At 40.2% G+C, this 12,412-nt stretch overlaps 1 protein-coding gene across 2 annotated transcripts in view; it reads left to right on the top strand.

Annotated features, from left to right (window-relative positions):
- Window positions 1–12,412, top strand: part of LOC144600954 (carbohydrate sulfotransferase 15-like) — a 76,777-nt gene that overhangs the window by 41,791 nt on the left and 22,574 nt on the right. For both annotated transcript variants that reach the window (XM_078412857.1, XM_078412858.1), the window contains exons 3-4: window positions 1,067–1,406; window positions 10,862–11,005. In XM_078412857.1, coding sequence (XP_078268983.1) covers window positions 1,067–1,406; window positions 10,862–11,005 — 484 coding nt within the window. The remainder of the gene's footprint in view (window positions 1–1,066; window positions 1,407–10,861; window positions 11,006–12,412) is intronic.

The following is a 12,412-nucleotide window of genomic DNA, read 5'->3' as shown; positions in this document are numbered from 1 at the left end:
GCCAATCTCCTGTCCCCCCCCCCCATCCGGACCAAACTCAGATCCTGGGGGGACAGGGCTTTCTCCATCACTGCTCCCACCCTATGGAACTCACTACCCCAAACCGTCAGAGACTCCTCCTCACTCACCACATTCAAAACATCACTGAAGTCTCACCTGTTCAGCACTGCCTTCAACCACTGAAGGTCACCCCACCTTCTGTCTCCTTTTTCTGTTCGTTTACTTATTTATCTATTTATTCACTTCTCTATGTTCTAGAAATCCCTGTAAAGCGTCTTTGAGTGTATGAAAAGCGCTATATAAATGTAATGCATTATTATTATTATTATTATATTGGGCCCTCAAATCAGCACACCTGCCTGTTCTCTCTCTCCAACAGTACAATGCAAATTAAAACAAGGAGAATCTTTAATATCTCTTCCATTTAAAGAAAATCATGGGAATTCAATTCATGAGAGATAGAAACAGGTTGTGTATTTTGTTATTCCCTATTCAAAGGTCAAAATGGTCCTTTTGTGTGTTTATTTGCAGCTGGAGTCAGAATGTGGTAGAGTTTGAGGGTGGAGTTTGATAAACTTGAGTAGCTTGTTCTTTGATGATAAATAGGTTTGTAGACATTTTGTTTTTAGAATTTCTCGAGTAGTGCATCTGTCCCGGTGCTATTGGTTGAAGAAAAAAAAATGGCATTTAATTTCACTTTGCAGGATTATGCTAAAAAAAAAATTGCATGTGTCCCCTGCTTATTCAGTCCCGTAGACATGAACTTTTAAAATACAAGTTTTAAAAGTAGACTGAAAGAACAACATTAGGTTCTTCATAATTTGTTTAATGGTGCAACGATCATACTGACCCAGTAATGACTATTATCTAATATTTTTCTGACAAATATTTTTCACGGGTTGAAAATAACCCATCTGTGCTTTCAGACATTATCTCACAAGATCAGTGCAACCACCCTGAAAATAAAATTGTGTGGTTAACTATTTTGCAGTGTGTGGTCAATATGTTTTAAAGTGAATGCTAAAGTATTGACTTGCTTCAATATTTTGCTATGTTCATGTTACAGATATTTTCAGTCATTCCAACAAATTTCCTTCAAAATGTAAAGAATCATTGTTGGTACACAAGATATACGGAGACTGCATCCACGGACCCTTACAAGAATAATGCATATTTTTTACACACAAAGCATTTTCAGATTACATTTGATCGCCTGCGAAAGGTAATTTGGAAACATTTGCAACACCACGGCGGTGAACATTATCGGCTCCGCTGTCTTCCCTATTTCTACATAATAGGACAGCCAAAGTGCGGGACTACTGATCTATACAACAGACTTAGACTGCATCCTGAAGTGAGCTTTTCCATAGTCAAAGAACCTCACTGGTGGACAAGAAAAAGGTTCGGTAAGTGGTAAAATTGTTGCTTACTTCCTTGGCAAAGTTAAGAAGTTGCACTGCAAAGCCAGCATTCCCATTTAAACTAATGGAGGACCCGGGGTGGGGAGATCGTCGTGAGGGAGGAGGGGGGAGAGCAATGGACAATGGGGGGGGGGGAACAAAGGACAATGGGAACCCGGCGTGGGGGAACTGTTGCGGGGGGAGGGACAAAAGGGGGAGCCGGCGTGCTTTGTAACTTTGTCAGCGCCTTAGGTGGCTACTATTTGTAAACATTGTGTATGCCAGCAAAGAATCTCACTGTGCCGAGACACATGTGACAATAAAGTATTACTATTCCTCCTTCCTTTTGTGAATGAAAGAAAAATTAGTCTAATAATAAGCATAAAAATTCTAATAAAGGGGAATGCGTCAAGGTGCGATCGGAACTGTCCCTACAGATGAGTGATGAAAAATGGGACTTAACGTCCAATGTTAAGAATAGACATTGCATGTGGAAAAGCCATTATTAAATAGTTAAATTGACTAAAAAGACATTGTAAAATTACTTGCAGTGTGGCAGAAAAGTATATACAAGATGTTATAGACAATAGGTGCAGGAGGAGGCCATTTGGCCCTTCGAGCCAGCACCGCCATTCAATGTGATCATGGCTGATCATTCTCAATCAGTACCCCGTTCCTGCCTTCTCCCCATACCCCCTGACTCCACTATCCTTAAGAGCTCTATCCAGCTCTCTCTTGAATGCATTCAGAGAATTGGCCTCCACTGCCTTCTGAGGCAGAGAATTCCACAGATTCACAACTCTCTGACTGAAAAGGTTTTTCCTCATCTCAGTTCAAAATGGTTGTCCTAGAAAACTTACATAAAAGTGCTAATGAATTTTAGCATGAAGGCAAATGTTAACAATTCTTCCATAAGTATATAAGTGGGAAACATCACCTTCACCCAGCAAATAATGGAAAGTGTAGAGAGAGAGATGGCCAAACCATTAAAAATAGCACTGCAGTTTAGCATTAGAGCAAGCACCACCAACAAATCACTGAGATGTATTTCTCATGGTATATAATTCAAAAGTTTTAAAATTGGGCAAGATTTGTTTTGAACGTTGCCAGGCTGTTCTTGGAATCCTGTGCACAATTCTAGTCTCAATATTATGATGGGAATGTAAGGACAGGATAAAAGGACGAAAACAAATATCAGTGGCTCTGAGACGGGGAGATTACAACTGCTGGGAACTGTTCAAAAGGCAGGCTTTTCCTTCTCTGAAAAGAAATATCGATGGTGATCTTTAAAAATATAAGTGGATTGTAGAAGGTAGCTGTGAAAAATATGATTCCACATGAAAACAATTCAAAACTATGGCTTATAAAAATAAAGATCTGGCATTTCTATTTGACGGTTGCTGCAGAAGATTAGGGAATTTTGAGCAGAATTTGCATTTTGCTCTGCACGTTCTGTGATATTTGAAGTTGATTTTAAAGTCTTTATGCAGGTATTATCACCATTGGGAGTATTCAGTAACTGTACTTATTTTCAGGCCTTCGAGGAAGGCTCCAGAATTAAGCCAATCACGCGTGCACTAAAATATACATTTTGAAAGATTTTAAGTACTTATTGCTTGTTATAACCAACTAAGTAGCTGACTTCTCAGTCCTTAGAAATTGAGCGTTAACAGCCAGTGGATTAATGACAAACAGAAATAGTCATTTTTGTAGTTTCAGCTGTTTTAATTAAATCACTAAGTTACCAACTTTTGAATTCAAAGGTTCAAAGCAGATTTTACATTTGGCATAAATGTAGTGGTTTATGCAGTATAGAAACACATCTCTTTTTAAAGAGTTGTCCAAGACTCCACAACTTTCAGAAGGAATGATCCATTTTTAAACACCAGCATGTGACTCCACAATATGTTAATTTCCATCTCAGAATGGGCAGGCCAAACCAAGGTTTCACCAAAACACTTTGTACATAATGGGAAACTCAAAAAACAAAACTGCACTGTCGGTGTGTTGGCCATTTGAAGGTCTGGAAAAAAAAAGGGGGCTGAGGTGTGGAAAGGTTATGGGTGTGAAGGAAAAAAATATATTGTGTGCATCCTTTGTGAACATTTGCACAGCTTGGCATGATCCAAGCATTTTGTATTTTGCTTTATTACAGATCACAACCCATTCATTATTCTATATTTACATTTTAAGTACGAGTGCACAAGTTGTGGGATGTTCCATTTCATGGTCTCTAATTTGGGTAATTTAATCATCTGCAGGGACTCGCAAGATTTCCCTGTCACTCCCACAGTTACTACAGCAATGGCATTCAGATATCTTGTTTTCTTTGCTGAAAGGACATTAATGATGGTCACGAGTATTTGGTTAATTTTCTGGCGTTGAGTTTGTAAAATTTTAATCCCTATAAATAAATAAATTCTGGTTATAATTTAACGCTTGAGAGGGCGAAAGGAATATGTTGCTTCATTCCCCGTATTCAGGTTCAGCAGTAAGATGGAATGCAGATTGTGAAACCGGTGTAGCTATATTTAACTTGCATTCACTGGCGCGACCACACGATGTTAACCATTAAAATGAACTGTTGTGCTTGAAATGTAAAATGGGAACAGTGCCATGTCCCATCTTTTAATTTAGTTTAGAGATACAGTGCGGAAACAGGCCCTTTGGCCCATCCAGTCTGCATCGACCAGCGATCCCCGCACACTAACACTAACCTACACGCACTAGGGACAATTTACAATTATACCAAGCCAAATAACCTACAAATCTATACGTCTTTGGAGTGTGGGAGGAAACCGGAGATCCCGGAGAAGACCTATGAACAAATCCGTACAGACAAGCACCCGGAAATATTTGTCTCCTGATTTCTAAGCTCGGTTAATTTGCAAGATATTTATAGCAACTTAGGTAACTCCTGACGGACTCCCTTAATCTTGCAACATCCTGTGATTTTCGTAGCAATTCCATCAAAGTTATGGAAAATATTGAGGGGCCCCAGTTTTGGGAAAAGAAAACTTGTTGTTTAACAAAATTCCAATTGTTTCAAATTGGGGTTTATTGTTCTGTAGAAGCTTCCCACAGTACAGTGGTTCACACATAAATGTGCAAGAGGTTGGAACTGTGGATTGACATTGATTCCGGGGGCTGAAGTGGACAGCTGGGTCTACTAAGGATGGGAGGGGTGAAGTCCTCAATTGAAGAGAAAAGTAATCTTGGTTTGAACGTGTGAGAGAAAGATGGATTGGATTCAGTTCAAGAGCCGAGATGAAAGGTCACCAAATTGTCCTTTGTCTTGCTGCCAAAGCAAGACAAAGAACAATTTGGTGACCTAGGTGAAAAATGTGAAGAGGGTAGCATTGCTTTGAGACTGGGCACTGGAATTATTTGTGAATTGTCGGAGATTAGAAGGAGAAAGCCCCTTTGTAAAGAGAGGACAAGAAGCAAACCATCTGTTGAAATTCTATATGTAAGTTTGTGTTTTGATTGTACATTTCCCAACTGGGGAATGTTTAAAATGAAGCAGAGCTCTTTAGGTTTAGTTAAACACCAAAATGTCCCAGGGAAGCATCCCCAGTTATCCATAGTCGGCCTGGACTCAACATAGACTCAAAAGGGCCTGTTCCTATGCTGTATCTCTAAATCTTCCAAAAATGATAGAACAGAGCAAAAGAAGTTTTAAAACAAAATTACAAATGGAAGGTTTTGCAAATACAATGAATAAACCTTTTCAATATTCCTTTTCAAATATTCATGACGCTAATATTGATTGTAAAATCTACAAAGGAAAATGTTGACTTAATTTGTTGATACATCACAGGTACTGCTTGTCAAGCTCGCAGCCAATTGGGCAACCTGCAGTATTCTGGAAATTGCTAAAAGTCCTCATCAAAAATCCTTTAACCTGATTGCCACCCTGATTCAAGTGTAAAAACTTTACCTCCCCGATTTCTGCCATCAGCTGCCTGCAGAGATCACAGCTACCATATTATTACATTGATACCTGACATGTTGGTTTATCATACAAGTAAGAGGTTGAGCAGATGATCATGTCTTTCCTGGTTTGAACCAGAACCAGGGGTCATAGTCTGAAAATAAGTTAGCCATTCAAGACAGGTGAGCATTTTTGTGATTCTTTACCCAGGAGCTTAGTTCCCTGAGTACATTTAAGTAATATCGATCAATTCTTAGATATTAAGAAGATAGAAAGATGTAGGACTGATGCTATAAAGTCACGCTGAGGTAAAAGATCAGATGTGTTACTAGTGAACAATGGAGAAGACAACAGGGACCCAATAGGTCCTGTTAGAAGTCTGTTCGAATCTTGAAGGAACATTCTCCATGGTCGCCAAGGAGCAGAATGGGCTGCTCGGGGAGAGAGAAAATGCAGGGAAAGTGGAACACACCTTTGGAATGCGTGCTCAATGGCCTCCACCCTGAAATCCAGGACAATCTTGTGGCCCTGCACTACTTGGAAGTCCACCATAATTGACAAGGGTGAAAATGTCGTGGCTTCTTGACCACGAAGATTCAGGAATGGTTTAATGCTGATGACCAACAGCTCAAGGAGCAAAAATAACCACAAATGTAAGGTGTCCCTGGATTAGAAGCTTCACTTTTCCTCAAGGGAAAATAACTCTCCTTTAGACACCTGAAGACACAGTTCCAATATGAAATGTAATGTAGAGAATAGATATAGGGTGGAATGAATGCAGGAGACTGTGCAATCTGTGGGGCATCCCTGACCTGTATGGGTTCTTCAGTATGTTAAGACCATCAATGCCCCAAATGCACAGCCTCCCCCCACTGAGGATCAAGACTGGAGGTGAACTTATCAAGGACACAGTTCATGTCATGGGAGCAGAATTAGGCCATTCAGCCCATCGAGTCTACTCCACCATTGAATCATGGCTGATCAATATGGCCCATGAGATTTTGGAGTGGGAACAAAGTACTCAGTATAGGATTGAGAATCTCGAGCCCATGAATCTGTAGTACACAGAAATGCTACATAAGGAGCAGGGCAAGTGCACTATCTGTTGAACTACCCACCACCCATTCCAGGAGCCATTGTTTTCTCCAATGCAGACAAACACATTGGCCTCGATAGTTACCTCTGAACCCTCAATCTGGGAGTGGACTCTTTAGAACTGCCGAAAAAGAGAATGTGTATTGGTAATGACTTCTTGTCCCATGGCTTTATATTTAAGTTTGTTTTTGAGTCATCTCTTTTCGAGGTTATATTGACAGCACTGATGCATTCTATGGTGAAGGACTGCATTTTCACTCTATCTTGAATGTAATCGTTGCAGCAGAGGTAGTCTGGAGTTACACCTTCATGGCATCACTTGATGTTATGGCTTGCCATTGAGTATCATGTATCAAGTCATTCTGACAGATTGAGATTGCTTCAGAGAATGTTTCCCGCTTTTGATTATGTTGAAAGAACGGGGTTTTTTTTTCTGGTTCTCCTGTTGAACTCTTGAAAATTGAATACAATAGCATATTGTACATTTAGCTGGAAGAATGATGATTATTATTATTGACGTTTTATGGTTGAGCCAGATTTGGATGTGTGCCCTAATTCCTGAGAGACCAGAAGGGCTTTAATGTTTGGCAGACAAGTTTAGACACACCATTGTGGTTTTGAATTGACAGCAATTCCGTTCGGATATTATCCGATTCTCATAATATGGTTTCTCGGTCTGGTGGATAAATTCAGCAATATGCTCTGTTCATTCACACGTAAATTTCCCCGGTGTGGGACGAATAAAGGAATATATTATTATTACATATTTAACTGTAATGTTTTGGATATATTTGTGTTCTAAATTTAATTTAGCTTCTCTGAAATGTAATCTTTTGTGATAGAGATTCTCTCTAGCTACCTCACTAGAAGTGTGGAATGGAAGAATATAAATATTTGAAAGGTTGGGGGGGGGGGGGGGGGGGAGATAGAGAGCAGCAAGGATCTGAGCATGAGGAGGTGAGGCCACGGATAGATCAGCCTAACTCATGTTTACATACGCTCAGGCCGCCTGAACCTACCTGATCTCCCGGTTGCTAAATATTCTAATTCCCCTTCCCATTCCCACACAGTCCTTTCTATCCTTGGCCTCCTCCATTGTCAGAGTGAGGCCTTGTAACTTTGTCATCTGAATATTCCAATCTGTAGTACATGGATTTTGTTGATCTGAACGAGGAAATGTTGGTGTTTTAATCAAGATCAGATGACTTGAGTGAAACAAGTATTATTTTGAGGTATTATTTCAGGATAGCTGTGGAGAGAATGGTTCATCTTGTGAGAGATTTTAGAGCATATAAAATCTTTTTTTTATATAAAATTATGAGGGGAATAGGTTGGGTAAATGCACAGAGATTTTTACCCAGGCTAGGGGAATCAAAAACAAGAGGACATACGTTTAAGTTGAGACTGGCAAGATTTAATACAAACCCGAAGGGCAACTTTTTCACTCAGAGGGTGGTGGGTATATGAAACAAGCTGCCAAAGGAGGTAATTGATGCAGGTATTATAATAGCAGTTAAAAGACACTTGGACAGGTACATGGATAGATAAAGTTTGGAGGGATATGGGCCAAATGCAGACATATGGATCTAGCTTTGATAGGGCATCTTAATCGGCATGGACCACTTGGGCCGAAGGGCCTGTTTCCATGTGGTATGACTCTGACTCTACAACTAGAGAAATAATTTAAAAATAAATAGTTTAGGAACAGCTTCTTCCCCTCTATCTGATGGAAGGTTCACTTCTGAATGGTCCTTCCATAAGCTAGGGTACTGTCTGATTCACTGCTACCTAAAGATACTAGAGGAGCAAGATAGCAGCGCCGGAGACACAGGTTCGATCCTGACTACGGGTGCTGCACTGTAAGGAGTTTGTACGTTCTCCCCGTGACCTGCGTGGGTTTTCTCCGAGATCTTCGGTTTCCTCCCACACTCCAAAGACGTACAGGTATGTAGGTTAATTGGCTGGGTAAATGTAAAAATTGTCCCTAGTGGGTGTAGGATAGTGTTAATGTACGGGGATCACTGGGCGGCACGGACTTGGAGGGCCGAAAAGGCCTGTTTCCGGCTGTAGATATATGATATGATATGATATGATATGATATGATAGACCACTCGACCCTAAAAACCGTAGTATGTCATGGCGCCATTTTAGTAGGCAGAAATTTGCAGAAACATTTAAAAAGAAAAAGAACAAATATCTGTGAATTGATAGATAAGATATATTCTGCAGTTTAATGGTATCATCACACATTACACTGATTCCCCCAAAACACTGATTACACTGCGAGAGGCATAGCGAACGGTGGGTTTTGCCTACTAAAATGGTGGACATTACACTCCTTTGTGTACTACACTTCAGTATAGGCGATTTCAACGGAGTGGTCCATCTTGTCCCTCTAGTATCTTTGCTGCTACCCCATTACAGACATTGGAATTTGTGAATGGAACTGTTGTGCTACAATGCTGAGAACTTTATTCCGCACTCTGTATCTTTCCCTTTGCTTTACTTATTATACTTGAGTTTCACTTGGTTGCACTTATGTAGAATATATGATCTGACATGACACTAATGAACCTAAATGCAAGGCAGAGATGAGGTGAGATGTTTTTCTTTCAGAGCCTTGTGAATCTTTGGAGCACCAAAATTCAATAGATTCTTGGTGAGCAAGGAGGTGAAAGGTTACTAGTGTAGACTGGAATGCTGATTGGAGGTTGCAGTCAGATAAGTCTTGTTCTTCTTGAATGGCAAAGTAGGCAAGAGAGTTTAAGTTGCCGCCTTCTGCCCCTACTTGATATGTTTGCATGTTCTTTTAGGCTTGCTTGCCTCACATGGGCATACAAAGCAGGAGAGGGCAGAGAGGAGTGGAGAATGAGTAGAAATCTTCTTTAATGCTTCCTTCCGACAGTTGGCACCTGGAAGTTATGTTTAAATCGGGACAGATTTGTGGGCTGTGCTTGCAGAAAATGATTATAATTTTCAATTCTTGAACTAGCAATTTATTTATTTGATCTCCTGATATGAGCAAAGCTGGAAAAGGTACTTTTATTGTCCATCTAGTTTCCTGAGATGTTGGTGTTGGTCTTTTTAAGCAGTGATATCTGTGTTCCAATTTCATGGCCTAATGATAATGAAGGATGGTGACTTCTGCTTAAACAAGGTGGTCTGTGGCATGTCGAACTTTAAAATGATTCACAAATTAGAAAGTGGCGGATAGGTAAGAGCACTGGTTATCATACATCCTCTACCATAGAACAGGAACAGGCCCCTTGGCCCACAATGCCCATTTCGAACATAATGTCAAGTTAAACTAATCTCCCCTGCCTGCACATGATCTACATCCCTCCATTCCCCTACATATCCATGAGCCTATCTAAAAACCTCCTAAACGCCACTATAATATCTCCCCCTACCCCCATCCCTGACATTCACCGACCACCCACTTTATAAAACTCTTGTTCCTCACATCTCCTTTAAACTTTGGCCCTCTCACCTTAAACCTATGCCCTCTGATCCTTGACATTTCCACCCATGGGAAAAATGTTCTGACTGTCTACCCTCTCTATGCCTCTCATAATTTTCTAAACCTAATGAACATTCGTGAACATTTCAGCAACAGCTTTTTTCCTACAGCTATCAAGCTACATCCAAGAAATAAGCTCTGAACTCCATAGGCATGGGGACATTGGTTCTGTTTCTGCATTATTTTAGTTTGTTTGTTTTTATGTGTGTGTGTTATATAGATGACAGACAGAGACTTTTTGTTCCGTTTATTATATTGTTTACAGAGTACTATGTTTACTGAGACATCATAAACGGCCAAATCATAGACAGCATAGTGCTGTCTGAGACATATGACAATATCAACACTTGCTCTCGTGAATCATTTTATGTTTTTGACCAATTGACAGCTTTTTGGTGCTCATCCATGTTACCCTGCTGCGCTATTCTAGTTCCACATTTATTGAGGCAGGTTTGAAACCACAAACTCTGCTATAAATAACATATGTTTCCAAGTTAGAGCCTAAGGAATTCTTAGTTATTTTATTCCAATGTACTGTTGAAAGATCAAGCAAGAGCAACATCTACACTTGGAAAAAGTGCAGTCCCAGTGACATCAGATTATCCCGACAACCCTAAAAGCCTGAAGTCTAAAAGCCTGAAAACCACTAAAAAGCAGAGCCTGAAGAAGGGTCTCGACCCAAAAGTTCACCAATTCCTTTTCTCCAGAGACGCTGTCTGACCCGCTGAGTTACTCCAGCATTTTGTGTCTTCTCAACACTAAAAATCAGTTTGAAATACTTGACAGCATTTTCATTGGATAATCTTGAACTATCGCTTGATATTAATAGAGTGGAGATGCAATTCAATAAGTACAGAAGTTGAATTAAAAAACAGTTCTAATTCCTGTATTGAAGCCTACTCTTGTTTACAGGGATCATTCAGCCCTGGAATGGGTTCCATGGCCGTTATCTAATTGAAGATTACCTGGATTTGTTTGATCTGGCAGCACATCAGATTCAGAGTCAGATTGCCAACTCATCTGGTGAACAACAAATTAGCAGCAATATGGTTATTGGTGAGATATTTTTATGCTGTATTAAGCTGATTATCTGTGTCCCCCAAAAATTGAACCTCTCTCTCAAATACTTATTATGTGGTTGTCATCGTATGGTTGCAGTTAATTAATGAGCACCTGATTAATGGAAATGGGGTGTTTGAACAATCTTTTATTCAATACAGTTTCGATTTTCGGCTTACCAGCGGGACATCTGATAAAAGTTCAATCAGTTTATGTATGAAAGGCTTAATTCTATTGCAACTAATATTTTACCAGATTGCCAATTCTAAATAAAACCAGCTGTCAAAATGTAATTTGTCTGCACTTAATATTTGTTTTGTTAAAGCACATTTTGTTCCCTTTCCCCTGTTTTGACTCCCTGTCCTCCTCATCTAACCCAAACTAAGAGCATGGAGTTGATTCATTGGCAGGCCTTTTGCTGAGCCTGATTACGTGGCAGAGATAAGATTGAAGCCGAACAGCAGTCTGAAGAAGGGTCTCGATCTGAATTGTCACATATTCCTTCTCTCCAGAGATGCTATCTGACCCGCTGAGTTACTCCAGCTTTTTGTGTCTATCTTTAGTAGTCAAGACAAACTGTGTATTCTGGAATTCTTCACAAACAATATTCTTTGCATCTTTCAGATAGAACGTAGGTGCTAGAATATTTTAGGAACGCTGATTAATTCACAAATCGCTAAGTGTTTTTTTTAAAAGTCAGGTGGTGCAGATCCTTGGATTGGTTTTTATTTCTCCTCTGAAACAATTCACATAGACGGTGCTTTTGGCATTGCAGCTGGATTCAGGAAAATGTGGGAATGAGGCCATATTCTCAAATGCACACAGGCTCCAAATATGATCAATTGCCTGAGAACTAGACACCTGGGTGGCATGGTAGCGCAGCGGTAGAGTTGCTGCCTTACGGTGCCAGTGTCCCGGGTTTGATCCTGACTACAGGTGCTGCCTGGACGGAGTTTGTATGTTCTCCCCATGACCTGCGTGGGTTTCCTCCGAGCCCTGGTTTACTCCCACACTCCAAAGATGCACAGATTTGTAGGTTAATTGGCTTCTTAAAATTGTAAATTGTCCCTCGTGTGTGTAGGATAGTGCTAATGTGCGGGGATCGCTGGTCGGTGCAGACTCAGTGGTCCGAAATGCCTATTTCCGTGCTGTATCTCAAAACGAAACTGATTAGTTGCATTTAAAAAAAATTGTTTTTACGCGGCATTGCATAAACTTAAACCAGTTATAATTCTGGCTTAAAACATACGATTGGTCAGTTTCTAAAGTCATCTTTTTTTGCTTGCTTGTTCAAAAAAGGCATAGAAGCCCATCCAGTAGTGATGCGTCATTGCCAAAGTTCATTCCTGACTTTGACGTGAAGGTATTCAGACCCTCCTGCAGTTGTCAGGCATCCAGTTGATT

The sequence above is a fragment of the Rhinoraja longicauda genome, chromosome 16 (genome assembly GCF_053455715.1).
Source record: "Rhinoraja longicauda isolate Sanriku21f chromosome 16, sRhiLon1.1, whole genome shotgun sequence".
NCBI classification, from domain to species: Eukaryota; Metazoa; Chordata; class Chondrichthyes; order Rajiformes; family Arhynchobatidae; genus Rhinoraja; species Rhinoraja longicauda.
This window is presented reverse-complemented; position numbering and strand designations above follow the sequence as displayed.